At 46.4% G+C, this 16,261-nt stretch overlaps 1 protein-coding gene across 1 annotated transcript; it reads right to left on the bottom strand.

The window, feature by feature from the left end:
- Positions 1-991: 991 nt before the first annotated feature.
- Positions 992-15,937, bottom strand: CUNH17orf58 (chromosome unknown C17orf58 homolog). The gene is made up of 5 exons (XM_077460641.1): positions 15,814-15,937; positions 9,149-9,712; positions 7,520-7,603; positions 6,236-6,427; positions 992-1,514 (listed from the first exon to the last, which is right to left on the bottom strand). The coding sequence occupies exons 1-5, from the start codon at positions 15,872-15,874 to the stop codon at positions 1,327-1,329; spliced, it is 1,089 nt and encodes a 362-aa protein (XP_077316767.1). The 5' UTR covers positions 15,875-15,937; the 3' UTR covers positions 992-1,326.
- Positions 15,938-16,261: the final 324 nt, after the last annotated feature.

Genomic DNA, 16,261 nt, shown 5'->3' with positions numbered 1-16,261 from the left:
GAACTCTCCCATGGATTCCGTTTTTGCCCAGTCTCTTTCTTATTGTTGAATCCTGAACACTGATCTTACCTGAGGCAAGTGAGGCCTGCAGGTCTTTAGATGTTGTTCTGGGTTCTTTTATGACCTCCTGGATGATTCACAAGATAAAAAAAAAAAAAGGCCCTTAAAAAAAAAAAAATAGGTCTATAAGTGCATTGTTTGGACGCCGGACACAGTGCATTTATGGGAAGTGCCACGTCTATGGAATCACAAGATTGCAGAGGCGGTGCTTCATTTGCGGGCTTTTGTCCCTCCTTGCGGCGCACTCCGAAGCGCTGCGTAACTTCCGCCCGGAGCGCCTTGTATATTCTCTAACTACAGCCTGGTGGTTAGATGTCACTTCCTGTTTTCTCTCTCCCATTGTGCTCGAGAGAGAGAAAACCCGAAGTATGAGGAGCGGACTCCTCCATCGCTGCTGCCAGTGCCCGTCTGAAGGAGACGCCTCTGCAGAGGACACCAGAGAAAGGTAAGTGCCGGTGCGGACCTCCCACAGAGAAGGGAAGGGGGTTTGATGGGCACAGTGGCTGCATGTGAAATTTAACTCAGCCTTCCGAAAAATGATGGTTAATCACAGTTCATTCATGATTCAGCATGAGAGGGGGCAATTACTTTTTTTTACATAGGGCCAGGCAGGTTTGAACAGCTTTTTTCCCCTTAATAAATAAAATAATACTTTAAAAATTGCATCTTGGATTTACTCGGATTATCTTTGTGTAATATTAAAATTTGTTTGATGATCTGAATCATTTAAGTGTGAGAAATATGAAAAAAATAAAATAAAATCAAGAAGGGGGCAAATACTTTTTCACACAACTGTGTGTGTGTGTGTGTGTGTGTGTGTGTGTGTGTGTGTGTGTGTGTGTGTGTGTGTGTGTGTGTGTGTGTGTATATATATATAAAAGAAATTCATTTGTATGTAAATAGCCTCACTAATGATTTTTCATTCTCAGTGTTGTAAATCTTAAATATAATAGATTTAATTTAGAAGAGCAATATTCCAGTTATGGATGAATACACACATTCTACATATAGGGCTGTAATGAGAACGAAGACATCCTGATATAAAAGCGTGGACAGCACAGTTACTGCTTTTAAATTTTCCATTACTAGTGCCCCCTGTGGGTAGAATATAGGTACAACATCTATTTGCCAAACTGGTTTTCAGTCCATGACTTTTGTGGGAGAATGTTCTTGGCCAGAAAGCTGTGTGATGAAGGTTGCAGAGGCAGGTTGTCCCGGTCTAATAACAGATTCCGCTGTTCGTTGGTAAGTTGCGGTGTATTTGTATCATTTGCACTTGGCATGGGCGGCTGCCAGCACCTTGCGATCCTTTTTGCGGTTATATCTCCGTACAAAACTGCTGCTTGTCAGGAGTCCGTCTCCAGCTCTTAACCGTCCGCTGACCATCCTTTGTAACGAAGGTGGTAATTCCATTCGCTTGTGGAAAATCTGCCCCATTAGAATGTAGCGGCCCCCTGATCACAAGAGGAATATTGTTATTAAACATCAGAAAAGTGATACAAGTGTGCAAAATCCTTCCTAATGGTCCATTGTAATACTCTGCTATCTCCGATCCTCAAACCGAGATGGCCAAGAAAATCGTCTGACGGGTTGGGATTTTCTATTCCATTTCCCAATAGTCTTGCAACTCCTATTGCCTTGCAATCTGCCCCCCCCCCCACCCAGTTCATCCCCCTGCCCTCCAGCCCATCCCACTTCCTTCCAATCCACCCCTCTGCCCCACCCAGTTTATCTCACTGCCCTCCAGTCCACCCCTCTGATTCCTCCAGTCCACCACAGGGACCCCCAGTCCATTCCACTACCCCCCGGTCAACTCCTCTGCCCCACCCAGTTTATCCCACTACCCTCAGTCCATCCCACTGCCCCCCAGTCCACCCCTCTGCCCCACCCAGTTTATCCCACTACCCCTGTCTATATCACTGCCCTCCAATCCACCCCTCTGATTCCTCCAGTCCACCTCAGGGACCCCCAGTCCATTCCACTACCCCCCAGTCCACCCCTCTGCCCCTCAGTCCATCCCACTGTCCCCTAGTCCACCTCGCTGCCCACATTCCACCCCACTGTCCTCCAGTCTGCCCCCCTAGTCCACCTCGCTGCCCACAATCCACCTTGCTGCCCCCCTATTTACCACATTGTCCTTCCATCTGCACCAATGTCCACCCACCTGTGCACCTGACTACACCCTGTCCACCACACTGCCTTGCGGCTTTTATTGCTTTGCAATCTTGACAGAAACTAATTATTTCAATAAGCAATCAATATAATGTCAATAAAGGCAAAACTGTTTTTTTCCTTTAGGCTTGAATGGAGTGGAGAGGGATTAAAAATCCTTTAAGTTTAGGCTCACTTTCTGGTTGCTGCCTGACTGGGCTGGACTGTTGCCTGTTCCAGTGCTGTCTGGTGGGCCGCAGGGACTGCACACTAAGTCTGGGCTGAGGGAGCACTTGACCTGGCTGATCAGTGCCCATCAATGCAGCCTCACCATTGCCCTGCAATGCAGCTTGATCTGTGCCCATCAGTGTTGCCTTACCTTTACCCATCAGTGCAGATTTAGCTGTGCCCGTCAGCTCAGCCTCACCAATGCCCATAAGTGCAGCCCCACCACCAGTGCTCATCAATGCAGTCTCACCAATGTCCATCAATACAGCCATACCATCAATGCCTTTTCATCATCAGTGCCCATCAGTGCAGCCTCATCATCAGTGCCCAATAAAGTTAAAAAGGGAAGCAATGGATTACATAACCCCCTGCTCCCACTTCAGATCATTACATGCTAATCCAAGGGTCCTTTGGCCAGTACGATGATATTTTGGATCCTTCATCTTGAGCTGTCCTTAATACTTCACTGAATAGCATGCACATGATGGTGTGTAAGCACCTTCTAGCACAGCAGTGTACCAAGTCCCCCCCAGGGGGCATGTCCGTGATAACCTGTGGTCACAGGAAGTGGGTGCAATTACACTGGGCATCATTCAGCCTTAGAGTGTAACTTCACCCAAAAGGGGAAGCTCTGCTTGTTTGCCTCTTCCCCCCTACCCCTTTACCATTTGCCACTTTTTTTTGGGGGGGGGGGGAGAGCATGTACCTGGTTATAACAGATATCCGCTTCCACTTCTGCCTGAATTGCCACAGCAATCCGAGTGGAATTTCACCCCCCTCCACACGCAGCCTTCTGGGACACATCACAGGTTCCAGAAGACCCCAAAACCATTCACAAAGCACATTGTTGCTTCCCAGCTGGTTTCCCTTAGTTAAGATGTTGGCGCTAGGAACCCGAATCCCAGTGAAGCTCACGTGAGGCCAACACTGGACCCCTGGACAGGTAAGTGCCTTTATATCAAAATGTCAGCAGCTACAGCCATTTGTAGCTGCCGACTTACATTTTTGGGGAGAGACTGAAGTTCCTCTTTAAAGACTGGCAACGGCCAGTGTTGGTTGGTTTGTTTTGAATGCCCTACAGGTCAGGCATGGCTCCATGAACGTTTGGTTGGTCTACACCAGGGGTCTCCCAATTTTTCAGTACAAGGGCCATATTGCATATTTTACAAATAAATGTGGGCCAGAAAAACCCCTACCTTACATCAAAGTCCCCATCAGAGGCTCCTCTTATATCAGCGTCCCTATTTGAGTCTCCATCGAAGTCCCCTGTACATCAGTGTCCTCATCTGGGTCCTCTGCAGATACTCCCCATACAGAAGTGTGGCCGTCAGAGGCTCCACCCTTATATCAGTGTCCCTATCAGAGTTTCCATCAAAGTCCCCCGTACATCGGGGTTCCCCCTTGCATCAATATTCTTATCTGGATCCTCTTCAGATACTCACCATATCAGTGTTCCCATCAAAGTCCCCCCTTCCATCAGCTTCCCTATTAAACTCCAAATCACATGGCCACGCTGCACAATGAGCAACACGAGTTTGAGTGCAACAAACTAAGCACCTGAAAAGGAGCAGAAGCTTCTTTTCATGCGACAAAGGCGAGTAGGGCAGCCCATACAAGTGAATGGGCTGGCCCTATGCAAAACGCAAATTCACTTGCAAATTGCTCCACAAAACCTCAAGTGGTAGCGCTTGTTCCTGCTGCGCAATAGCATAAATAGAGCCTTAGAGTGTCCCCCTTTCCACTGTTTGCTGTAAGCAAGGCTGTAGTATCAGGAGAGGAGTCAGGAGGCAAAGCTGAGGAAGTGCTGCTCTTCTGTGAATCTTGGGGCAAGCTCGTCATTGGTCGCTTGGGCATTGGCACGGATGGGGATAATGGCAACCGATTAAGACAGGTCCTGAGCTCAAAACTGCAGGGAGGTTGAGTTGGCAGAAATATGAAGCTGAGACCTCAAGCAGCCTCTGCTGACCATAATCCTAAATCTGTCCACATTAAGGATGCACCCAGTACTGGCAAAGGTTTGTCTAGTGCCCAGAGCGTGGATGTGGAACAGCACCCCCTCCCCCACTGTTAATGCATGCCGTAGAATGGGTTTTACTGCCCTGTGACCATTCTCTGACCTCTTGCTCTGCTGTACCAATGGCAGCTGTTCCTCTTGCCCACATCTTGTCCAGGCCCTGGATACACCACTGACCCTAGCTTGGTTGATTGGTGTATCAAGGGCCTGGACAAGGTGTGGGCAAGAGGAACAGCTGCCCTGGGTACAGCAGAGCAAGGGGTCAGAGAATGGACACCGGGCAATAAAACACATTCTACGGCATGCATTAACAGTGGGGGAGGGGGTCCACATCCTTGCTCTGGGCACTAGACAGGTATGTACTGGCCATCGGGACTACCGGGAGTTTCCCGGTGGGTCGATGGCTCAGTGGGCCACTCTGATGTAAGGGGGCTGCTGATGGGACACTCTGATGTAAGGGGGCTGATGATGGGACACTCTGATGTAAGGGGGCTGGTGATGGGACACTCTGATGTAAGGGGGCTGGTGATGGGACACTCTGATGTAAGGGGGCTGATGATGGGACACTCAAAATGTAAGGGGGCTGGTGATGGGACACTGTGATGTAAGGGGGCTGGTGATGGGACACTCTGTTGTAAGGGGGCTGGTGATAGGACACTCTAATGTAAGGGGGCTGATGATGGGACACTCTGATGTAAGGGGGCTGCTGATGGGACACTCTGATGTAAGGGGGCTGGTGATGGGACACTCTGATGTAAGGGGGCTGGTGATGGGACACTCTGATGTAAGGGGGCTGGTGATGGGACACTCTGATGTAAGGGGGCTGCTGATGGGACACTCTGATGTAAGGGGGCTGATGATTGGACACTCTGATGTAAGGGGGCTGATGATGGGACACTCTGATGTAAGGGGGCTGGTGATGGGACACTCTGATGTAAGGGGGCTGGTGATGGGACACTCTGATGTAAGGGGGCTGCTGATGGGACACTCTGATGTAAGGGGGCTGGTGATGGGACACTCTGATGTAAGGGGGCTGGTGATGGGACACTCTGATGTAAGGGGGCTGGTGATGGGACACTCTGATGTAAGGGGGCTGCTGATGGGACACTCTGATGTAAGGGGGCTGATGATTGGACACTCTGATGTAAGGGGGCTGATGATGGGACACTCTGATGTAAGGGGGCTGGTGATGGGACACTCTGATGTAAGGGGGCTGGTGATGGGACACTCTGATGTAAGGGGGCTGGTGATAGGACACTCTGATGTAAGGGGGCTGGTGATAGGACACTCTGATGTAAGGGGGCTGGTGATAGGACACTCTGATGTAAGGGGGCTGGTGATAGGACACTCTGATGTAAGGGGGCTGGTGATAGGACACTCTGATGTAAGGGGGCTGGTGATAGGACACTCTGATGTAAGGGGGCTGGTGATAGGACACTCTGATGTAATGGAGTGCTGATGGGACACTCAAAATGTAAGTGGGCCGGTCTGTATGAAGTTCAGGGCTAAATTTCTGTCCCAGTCCAGCCCTGGCACTAGACAAACCTTTGCCAGTACTGGGTGCATCCTTAATGTGGACGGATTTAGTATTATGGCCAGCAGAGGACACAGGCCGTAGTTTGGAGACCCCTGCTCTTTACTTCACATGAAATTGTTTAAGGTACATATGGAAATCATGAAAGTAAAACAATCTTTACCTAGTTTTTAAAAGTAAACAATTTGATGTAGAAAGATGTAGGAAAGATTGGGCAGGGCAATGAGGTGTCAGTAGGGTGTTCTCACCAAGTTTGACGTCCAAGCATGACTTGGGGCAGCTGGAATGGTCCACAGCCAAGACCTTGACCCTGAAGAAAAATCCATCGGGTGTTATGTAGAGACGATTGATCTTGTAGAGCCCACCGCTATTCACCAGTATGGTCAGGAGTTGGATCCCTTTACCAAGCGGGTCCACGTCATGTACAATCCCGTTCACCGCTGTGAGAAGAGAGGACATACACATATCATCCAGTATGATCTGTGACCACTAACCTTCATTTGTTCATGGATTTTGAGAACTAGATATCCCTGTCTGTCCATACTGCAAGGCGATTGATGTAGTCAGTCTCTGGGTGGAGACCAAACCTGATTTAAACCAGCCAAGCCTGCAGTCTCATGCTTGTGATATAACCTTGGTAACACGTGCTCCAAGATCTCTGTTACATTCCCTTGTTGATGACCTTGGATCGGATATCGACTACTCTCTGAACTCTGCTGCCTTTTGACTACAGATTTGACCCTGACTATTCTGAACCTTGCCTGCCTTGTATCTAGACTGTCATTGAACCACTCTGCCTGTCTGCCAACCGCAAGTACCTGGTTGTTGTGCTTACTTCGCACCTGCCCTGTGTGCTAGCCAGGCACTATAGCATTGTGTAGGAGTCCTGGGGGGCAACCGAGTACCAGTGGGCCTGCTTGCCTTATGGGAAAGGGGGCTACTATAGGGGAAGAACACAGAATCCAGGCATAGTGCCTGCGGGGAAAGCGACAGAAAAATTAGTTGAGTTTCATTTAGGATTGGTTCGTTAGGTTAATCATTTTGTTTAGTCATATTCGTTATGTTAGAATGATTCATTTTTGGAATTAGTTTCATATATTCGGATTCGCTTTGTGTTTTTGGATTTGGTTAGTATATTTGTTATTTTCAAATCCATTCGATTTTCGGAAGAAGCCTATATTCTATTCGGTTCTGTTCTATTCTAATCTATTCCATTTTTTTTTCTTATTATTTTTATTTTATATATTTTTTTCTTATTTCACTTTTTTTTACCTTACTGTATATATATTTCCATTTCAAATTCCCCTTTTTTAAATTTTAATTTATTTTCAATTTTTTTTCTACTACAATTAAGAATTTTTTAATTTGTTATTTCGGTCCGTTATCCATTTCAGATTCATAAAAAAATGTGATTGGGAAATTTAGATACAAACCGAATCTGAGGATAATGGAGATTTTGTCCGAATTTCGATTTGTAATGGAACGTATTGCACATGTCTACTGAGGACTCAGCAACGTATTAGTCTACTTACCAAAGTCGCTGTTACAGTAGGCCTCCCTTTCATCCCTGGTTTTGTAGCAGTCCAACTGACAGCTTCTTTCTTTGCTCTCAAATTCTACAAAATAAACCCAAATAATTTAATAAGAAGCTATAATGGTGGAGATAATGAAGTTGATACTACAGAGGAAAAAAATTAGTAACCTCTCGTTTGAAAATCAGGTTTGTGGACCCCTGACCCCCACACCTACTGTATATGATTTTGTTGAACGTCAAATTTCCGTTAATATAGAGTTGCCCCTCCCCCTATGGCCATTAATATGGAGTCGTTCCCCCCCCCCCCCCCACTCCCTCCACCTAGTGGCTATGACACCCTCAACCCTTCTGGAAAGACTTTCTACAACACTGTGGAATTTATGTCCACTTATGAGGTTAGGTCCTAGATCAGGCTAGATGAGAAGACCTGGCTAGCAATTGGTATTCTAATTCATCCCATAGGTGTCTAGTAGGGTTGAGGTCAGGGTTCTGTGCAGGACACTTGAGTTCCTCCACACCAAACTGGTCACCCCATTGTCTTTATGAAGCTGGCTTTGTACATAGGGGGGCACAGTCATGGTGGAACCAAAAAAGGGTCTTCACCAAACTGTTACCACAAGGGCACAATTGCCTACAATATCTTTGTATGGTGTAGTACTAACAGTACCCTTCACTGGAGACACCTGAACTCAGTATAGAGGGGGGGTCCACATAATTTTGGCCATATGGTGTATGATGGCATGCCAGTTGAGTCAGTTCTTTATGCAGTAGCAGGGTCATTTGAATCCAAAGCTCACACGTAGAGTAGACATGTGCAAAAGGAAAAAATTTGTTTAGTTTTGTTTTCGTTTTAATTCGTTAATTCATTCATTCCGTTTAGTTATATTCGTTAACTTCCTTAAATTTGTTTTCGGATTTTGTTTAGTTTTCTACCGAATTTGAAAAATCGGCCACATTCGAAAATATTTCAACCAAATTCGAAAATATTTCTACCGGATTCGAAATGATTTCAACATGATTCAACATTATTTCAACCACATTCGAAAATATTTTGTGACCCGACTTTAGGGCCATGTATCTCGGGGTCACTTGGTGCTAGAAACTCCAAATGGAGTAGTGGATATGTTGTAGTGCTAGTACTATTGTGTTTGCATACCGAATTTGGGGTTTCTAGCTATAAGTGACCCCGAGATACGTGGCCCCAAAATCGGGTCTCAAAATGTTATTAGTTAATAGAGCAGAGAATGACATTTTGCGACCCGATTTTGGGGCCACATATCTCGGGGTCACTTATAGCTAGAAACCCCAAATTTGGTATGCAAACACAATAATACTAGCAATACAACATATCCAAATTTGAAGTGTCTAGCTCCAAGTGACCCCGAGATACATGGCCCTAAAATCGGGTCACAAAATATTTTTGAATGCGGTTGAAATAATGTCGAATCATGTCGAATTCATTCGAATTCATTCGTTATATTTCTTTCGTATTCGTTGTAATTTGTTATTTTTTTATTCGGACATTCGGATGCATCCGAATGTCCGAAAGATGCAAAATTCGGCCGAATTTCGATTCGTTACGAAACGAATTGCACAAGCCTAACGTAGAGTAGTGAGATGAAGGTACCTTTCCGGAAACCATGAAATTGGAAGAGTAGGCTGGAGGGTTGGCGGTTGGTCATCCAGGCTGGCTTGCTGGAGTTATATGAAAGCTCTATGAGTTTCTGAAGATTAATCTTGCCCGGCCGGTTATTTTCATGGTCCAGTAACTCGCTTGCCTTCTCACTGCTGCGCCCTTGTGTTGAGATGGATTTTGCAGTATGAAGATTGGTGGAGGCAAATGCAAAATCAGGAAGGTTCCTGTCTCGGGGCTTTTGCGTGTCGGACGTGTCGGTGAATTCATTCACCGAAGAACGAGCAGGTAAGACATTGGTTGGGAGTCTGTTGCCGTGGTCCACGCTGCTTTTTCTCAGTCCCGTGTTGTTGTCCACAGCCAGCCTGGCCTTAGCCTTTTTATCTGGAAGGATTGTGGCCTTCTTCCTGTCCCCGGGCGCTAAGGGGCGGATTGCAGAGAGCAGTCCTTGGTCAGGGAATCTCTGTAGAGAGATTGTCCATGGAATGTCCATCTGATCTTCTGATTGACTTCTAGACGGGTTCCTTTCCAGGTTCCACGTTGAGTTCTTCCACTCGCCTGTAATGGATAAAAAGAGTTAAAAAAAATGTTTTGAGTGTATATGGGGCGGATGTAACGTGTGCCACTAATTTAGTGTGCGGGAGCATGGCTGGATCAAGGGAAGAAGGGGCAATTCATTGACAACCATGTAGTAGTGTTGGTATTAGAGTTGTGTGCTTTGGATTGCTGTGTGGGTTGTGTATTGATATTTACATTTATGTAAACTTCTTTATAAAATAGAAACAGATTTGAATTGGGCCCCCTTTGATTTGTATTGGGCCCCCTTTGATTTGTATTGGGCCCCCTTTGATTTGTATTGGGCCCCCTTTGATTTGAATTGGGCCCCCTTTGATTTGTATTGGGCCCCCTTTGATTTGTATTGGATCCCCTTTGATTTGAATTGGGCCCCCTTTGATTTGTATTGGATCCCCTTTGATTTGAATTGGTTCCTCTCTGATTTAATTTGGTTCCTATCTCATGTGAATTTGGTCACCTTGGACCTACATTGGGCCCTTTTGATTTAAATTTGGTCCCCTCTGATTTGGATTTGGTCCAATTTGATCTGAATTGGGTACTATTTTATATAAATTGGGTCCCCTTTAATTTGAACTTCATCTCCTTTTAATAGAATAGAGTCCCCTTTTGATTTTAATTGTGTGCCCTCTGATTTCAGTTGATTCGATTTTTTTTTCCTTGGGCCTAAATTGGGTCCCCTTTGATGTCAAATTGTTCCCCTTTGATTAAATGATTGATTTGAATTGGATTCCCTTGTGCTGGATCTCAATATAGTATGGTTGAAAATGATTAAAGCAAATGAAAAGACAGTTGTTTATCTTGGATTGAGTATGGAGCAGTAAGACCCTCTTTTTTTTTTTTTTGCTGGGCTGGATCAAGGCAAGAAGGGGCAATTAATTCTCCACCATGTAGTAAAGTTAATAGTAGAGTCGGGTGCTTGGGATTGGTGTGTGACTTGGTCATTGATATTCACATTTTTGCAGTTATAACCTTCTTTATAAAATAGAAACAGATTTGAGTATGAATTTGATTTGAATTGGGTCACCTTTATTTTGAATTCGGTCCACTTTAAGTTGAATTAATTGAATTGACCCCATCCCCTTTAATTTGAATTGGGTCTCCTTTGGTTTAAATTGTGTCCCCATGGATTTGTTTTGGATCCCCATGAATTTGAATTGGGTCCCCTTTGGAATGAATCTGGTCCTCTTTGATTTAAACTGGGCCCCATTTGGTTTGAATTTGGTCCCATTTAACTTGAATTGCCCCCTCCCCCTTTAATCTGAATTGGGTCTCCTTTGGTTAGAATTGGGTCCCATTTGAATTGGTTCACCTTTGATTTGAATTGGGTCACCTTTGATTTGAATTGGATTCCCTTTGGTTTGAATTGGGTCCCCTTTGATCTGAATTTGGGTCACCTTTGATTTGAATTGGGTCTCCTTTGATATAAATTGGGTCCCCTTTGATTTGAATCGGGTCTCCTTTGATTTGAATTGGGTCCCCTTTGGCTTGAATCAACTCCTCTTTGATTTTAACTGGGCCCCCTTTGGTTTGAATTCCGTCCCCTTTAACTTGAATTGCCCCCTCCCCCTTTAATCTGAATTGGGTCTCCTTTGGTTAGAATTGGGTCCCATTTGAATTGGTTCACCTTTGATTTGAATTGGATCAACTTTGATTTGATTTGGGCCACCTTTGATTTGTTTTGGACCCCCATGGATTTGAATTGGGTCCCCTTTGATCTGAATTTGGGTCCCCTTTGATTTGAATTGAGTCTCCTTTGATCTGAATTGGGTCCCCTTTGATATAAATTGGGTCCCCTTTGATTTGAATCGGGTCTCCTTTGATTTGAATCGGGTTCCCTTTGGCTTGAATCAACTCCTCTTTGATTTTAACTGGGCCCCCTTTGGTTTGAATTGCTTTAACTTGAATTACCCCCTCCCCCTTTGATCTGAATTGGGTCTCCTTTGGTTAGAATCGGATCCCATTTGAATTGGATAAACTTTGATTTGAATTGGACCACCTATGATTTGAATTGGGCCACCTTTGGCTTGATTTGGGTCCCAATTTGGTTTGATTTGGATCCTCTTGATTTGAATTGGGTCCCCTTGGACTTGATTTGGACACCCTCGGATTGGTGTGTTGCTTGTGAATTGATTTTATGCAACTTTGACCTTCCTTATTAAAGAATCGGGTCCTCTTTGGTTTAAATTGGGACCCCTTTTGTCCTGAGTTGGAACCCCTTTGCTGGCTATCAGAGCAGTAAATTATTAGTAAAGGCATATTTTTCTTTATGTTGGATGGAGTGTGGAGGAGTTAGACCCTCTTTCAAATTGTCGTTACTGTCTGGGGTCCCCTATGAGGAGATCCACGCTCCAGTTGTACTGGTGACTACAGAGATGGAAACAGATGGGGAACCTAAAGTGGTCGAGTTGTCACCAGAACAGGAATCTTCTAATGGGGACACCTGTTCCAGTGACAGCGAAGGGGGCAAATAGCCTTACAGTGGGAGATTTCCTCTAACTTCCTGTTGTGTCTCTGAGACAGGAAATGAGGGGATATCTCCTACATGGTAGACAATTCTACCCTTCCTACAAATAGTTCTAGTTCCCCATATGTTCCAATTCGTGGTCTCCATGATGGAAACGACTGATTTGGGGTCTTTGTTGAGCGGTCCACCGTTCCTCCACTCTGTGATTGGTGGGGGGGGGGGGGGTTCTCGGCTTCACCTCTGCTCTGACCCGCCAGTGTTAACGAGCCCCCCCCTCCCCCCCTCCTCTCGGTTACCAGGCAGATTTGTAATTATTTGCCATCGGGGAAGAATCTGCAGGTTGGAGGGTCGGCTATTGTCTGCTGTGTTTAGGAGATTTCATGGCTCTGTGAGTGGCCCCCGGAGAGACAGAGCGCACATTCAGCCGCCTGAATAGGAGCGCCATGGAAAGTACACACCATAAATGACCCCCCCCCCACCCCCGCCGTGTCTACACTTCTGATTTGCTGACACCGAGCAGCGAAATACCTTCAATGAGGTCACCGGGTCCCATCTACCAGTCCATAGAGGTGCGGAACAAAATGTTCCCCCAGCCTGACAAGTCGCATCTCTGCAGAGCATCGCTCCCTCCCCTCCCCCTCCTGACAGATCCATATTGATATATTCTGCAGATTATCCCACCACTGACCTCTCTACAGATATGCAGAACATCGCTCCATCCCCTCCCCCTCCTGTCAGATCCATATTGATATATTCTGCAGATTATCAAACCACTGACCTCTCTACAGATCTGCAGAACATCGCTCCATCCCCTCCCCCTCCTGACAGATCCATATTGATATATTCTGCAGATTATCAAACCACTGACCCCTCTACAGATCTGCAGAGCATCGCTCCGTCCCCTCCCCCTCCTGACAGATCCATATTGATATATTCTGCAGATTATCCCACCACTGACCCCTCTACAGATCTGCAGAGCATCGCTCCGTCCCCTCCCCCTCCTGACAGATCCATATTGATATATTCTGCAGATTATCAAACCACTGACTTCTATACAGATCTGCAGAGCATCGCTCCGTCCCATCCCCCTCCTGACAGATCCATATTGATATATTCTGCAGATTATCCCACCACTGACCTCTCTACAGATCTGCAGAACATTGCTCCCTCCCCTCCTCCTTCTGTCAGATCCATATTGATATATTCTGCAGACTATCCCATCACTGACCTCTCTACAGATCTGCAGAACATCGCTCCATCCCCTCCCCCTCCTGTAAGATCCATATTGATATATTCTGCAGATTATTCCACCACTGACCTCTCTACAGATCTGCAGAACATCGCTCCATCCCCTCCCCCTCCTGTCAGATCCATATTGATATATTCTGCAGACTATCCCACCACTGACCTCTCTACAGATCTGCAGAACATCGCTCCCTCCCCTCCCCCTCCTGTCAGATCCATATTGATATATTCTGCAGATTATCCCATCACTGACCTCTCTACAGATCTGCAGAACATCGCTCCATCCCCTCCCCCTCCTGACAGATCCATATTGATATATTCTGCAGATTATCCCATCACTGACCTCTGTAGAGATCTGCAGAACATCGCTCCCTCCCCTCCCCCTCCTGACAGATCCATATTGATATATTCTGCAGATTATCCCATCACTGACCTCTGTAGAGATCTGCAGAACATCGCTCCATCCCCTCCCCCTCCTGACAGATCCATATTGATATATTCTGCAGACTATCCTACCACTGACCCCTCTACAGATCTGCAGAACATCGCTCCATCCCCTCCCCCTCCTGACAGATCCATATTGATATATTCTGCAGATTATCCCATCACTGACCTCTGTAGAGATCTGCAGAACATCGCTCCCTCCCCTCCCCCTCCTGTCAGATCCATATTGATATATTCTGCAGATTATCCCATCACTGACCTCTCTACAGATCTGCAGAACATCGCTCCCTCCCCTCCCCCTCCTGACAGATCCATATTCATATATTCTGCAGATTATCCCATCACTGACGTCTGTAGAGATCTGCAGAACATCGCTCCCTCCCATCCCTCTCCTGACAGATCCATATTCATATATTCTGCAGATTATCCCATCACTGACCTCTGTAGAGATCTGCAGAACATCGCTCCATCCCCTCCCCCTCCTGACAGATCCATATTGATATATTCTGCAGATTATTCCACCACTGACCTCTCTGTAGCTCTGCAGAGCATCGCTCCATCCCCTCCCCCTCCTGACAGATCCATATTGATATATTCTGCAGATTATTCCACCACTGACCCCTCTACAGATCTGCAGAGCATCGCTCCCTCCCCTCCCCCTCCTGACAGATCCATATTGATATATTCTGCAGATTATCCCATCACTGACCTCTATACAGATCTGCAGAACATCGCTCCATCCTCCCCCCCTCCTGACAGATCCATATTGATATATTCTGCAGATTATTCCACCACTGACCTCTCTACAGATCTGCAGAGCATCGCTCCCTCCCCTCCTGACAGATCCATATTGATATATTCTGCAGATTATTCCACCACTGACCTCTGTAGAGATCTGCAGAACATCGCTCCATCCCCTCCCCCTCCTGACAGATCCATATTGATATATTCTGCAGATTATCCCATCACTGACCTCTGTAGAGATCTGCAGAGCATCGCTCCCTCCCCTCCCCCTCCTGACAGATCCATATTGATATATTCTGCAGATTATTCCACCACTGACCTCTCTACAGATCTGCAGAGCATCGCTCCCTCCCCTCCTGACAGATCCATATTGATATATTCAGCAGATTATCCCACCACTGACCCCTCTACAGATCTGCAGAACATCACTCCATCCCACCCCCTCCTGACAGATCCATATTGATATATTCTGCAGATTATCCCACCACTGACCTCTGTAGGGATCTGCAGAACATCGCTCCCTCCCCTCCTCCTTCTGATAGATCCATAGTGATATATTCTGCAGGGTGAAGGTTATACATGCTGGGACTTGTAGTCCTTCTGTATTTGCACCTCGCTGCTTTACATGGAATGAGACCTCCTGGGGCTCCCAGATGGGAATGACAGCGACGGCCCCAATAAAGAACCACATTCTCTCTCTGAGTCCCCCGTCCCAACGATGACTTCTGATTGGTCGCTGGTCCATTCCTGTAACCTTTCGGTACGTTTCTTCCACTGATGGCAACACATAAGACTTGTTCCCGAGTGTCCGCGATGATACAATGTATCCCCTGCACTTCCCATTCCCACACATGAAATATTCATCGCCATCGCACTTTTTAAAGCGATACATTTTGGTGCGTTTTCTTTTCTTGCCAGCGATTGGTCGCAGCCGAGCATTTTTTTTTTTTTTTTTTTTAATAATACAAAAGTTTAAAATATTTGTAATCATCGACTTTCTTTTATGTTTCGATGGTTCCGGCGCGGAGTTTGTAGCTAGGAGAACGGCGCGTCTTCAGATCTCGTCTAGAAGTTAAAGGAGGACTCCAGACACCTGACCAGTCCTGAGCAGAGATCCCAACACCCACCCGATGAGTGTCCCCGGGGGGGGGCGCTATACAAATATTATTATAGGGGGGGCACTTACCTGCGGTGGTGACGAGGGTGGCGGACAGGAGGAGGAGAAGAGCTCCGGAGAGGAGATCCATGGCTGAGGACGGCTCTGTCTGTCTGCTGTCCTCCCAGCCTCATGCTAATGAGGGGCGTCTGTGGGGGGATCATGAATGAGGAATGAGGAGAGGGGAGGCGGTGAGGGGACTCCGACACCCCTCCGATTCTTCTCATCCTCCTTTAATGAGCACAGATTTCTCTGATAATGAGATCCCCGCGCCTCTCCCCCGTGATCCCCGCGCTGTGCAAAGAATATCCAATCACATGCAAGGAAAATGAAAAACAAAAAACATTATTTTTGCTTGCACATGATTGGATGATGGAAGTCAGCAGAGCTTCCCCTCATTTACTAAGCTCTGGAGCAACGGCACTTTGCAGAGTGTTCAGTCTGTTTGTCTCTAGTAAATCAGCCCCACTGAGTCCTA

Source organism: Lithobates pipiens, unplaced genomic scaffold, assembly GCF_037356315.1.
Source record: "Lithobates pipiens isolate NorthernLeopardFrog02 unplaced genomic scaffold, aLitPip1_a1.2 Scaffold_28, whole genome shotgun sequence".
Lineage (NCBI taxonomy): Eukaryota > Metazoa > Chordata > Amphibia > Anura > Ranidae > Lithobates > Lithobates pipiens.
This window is presented reverse-complemented; position numbering and strand designations above follow the sequence as displayed.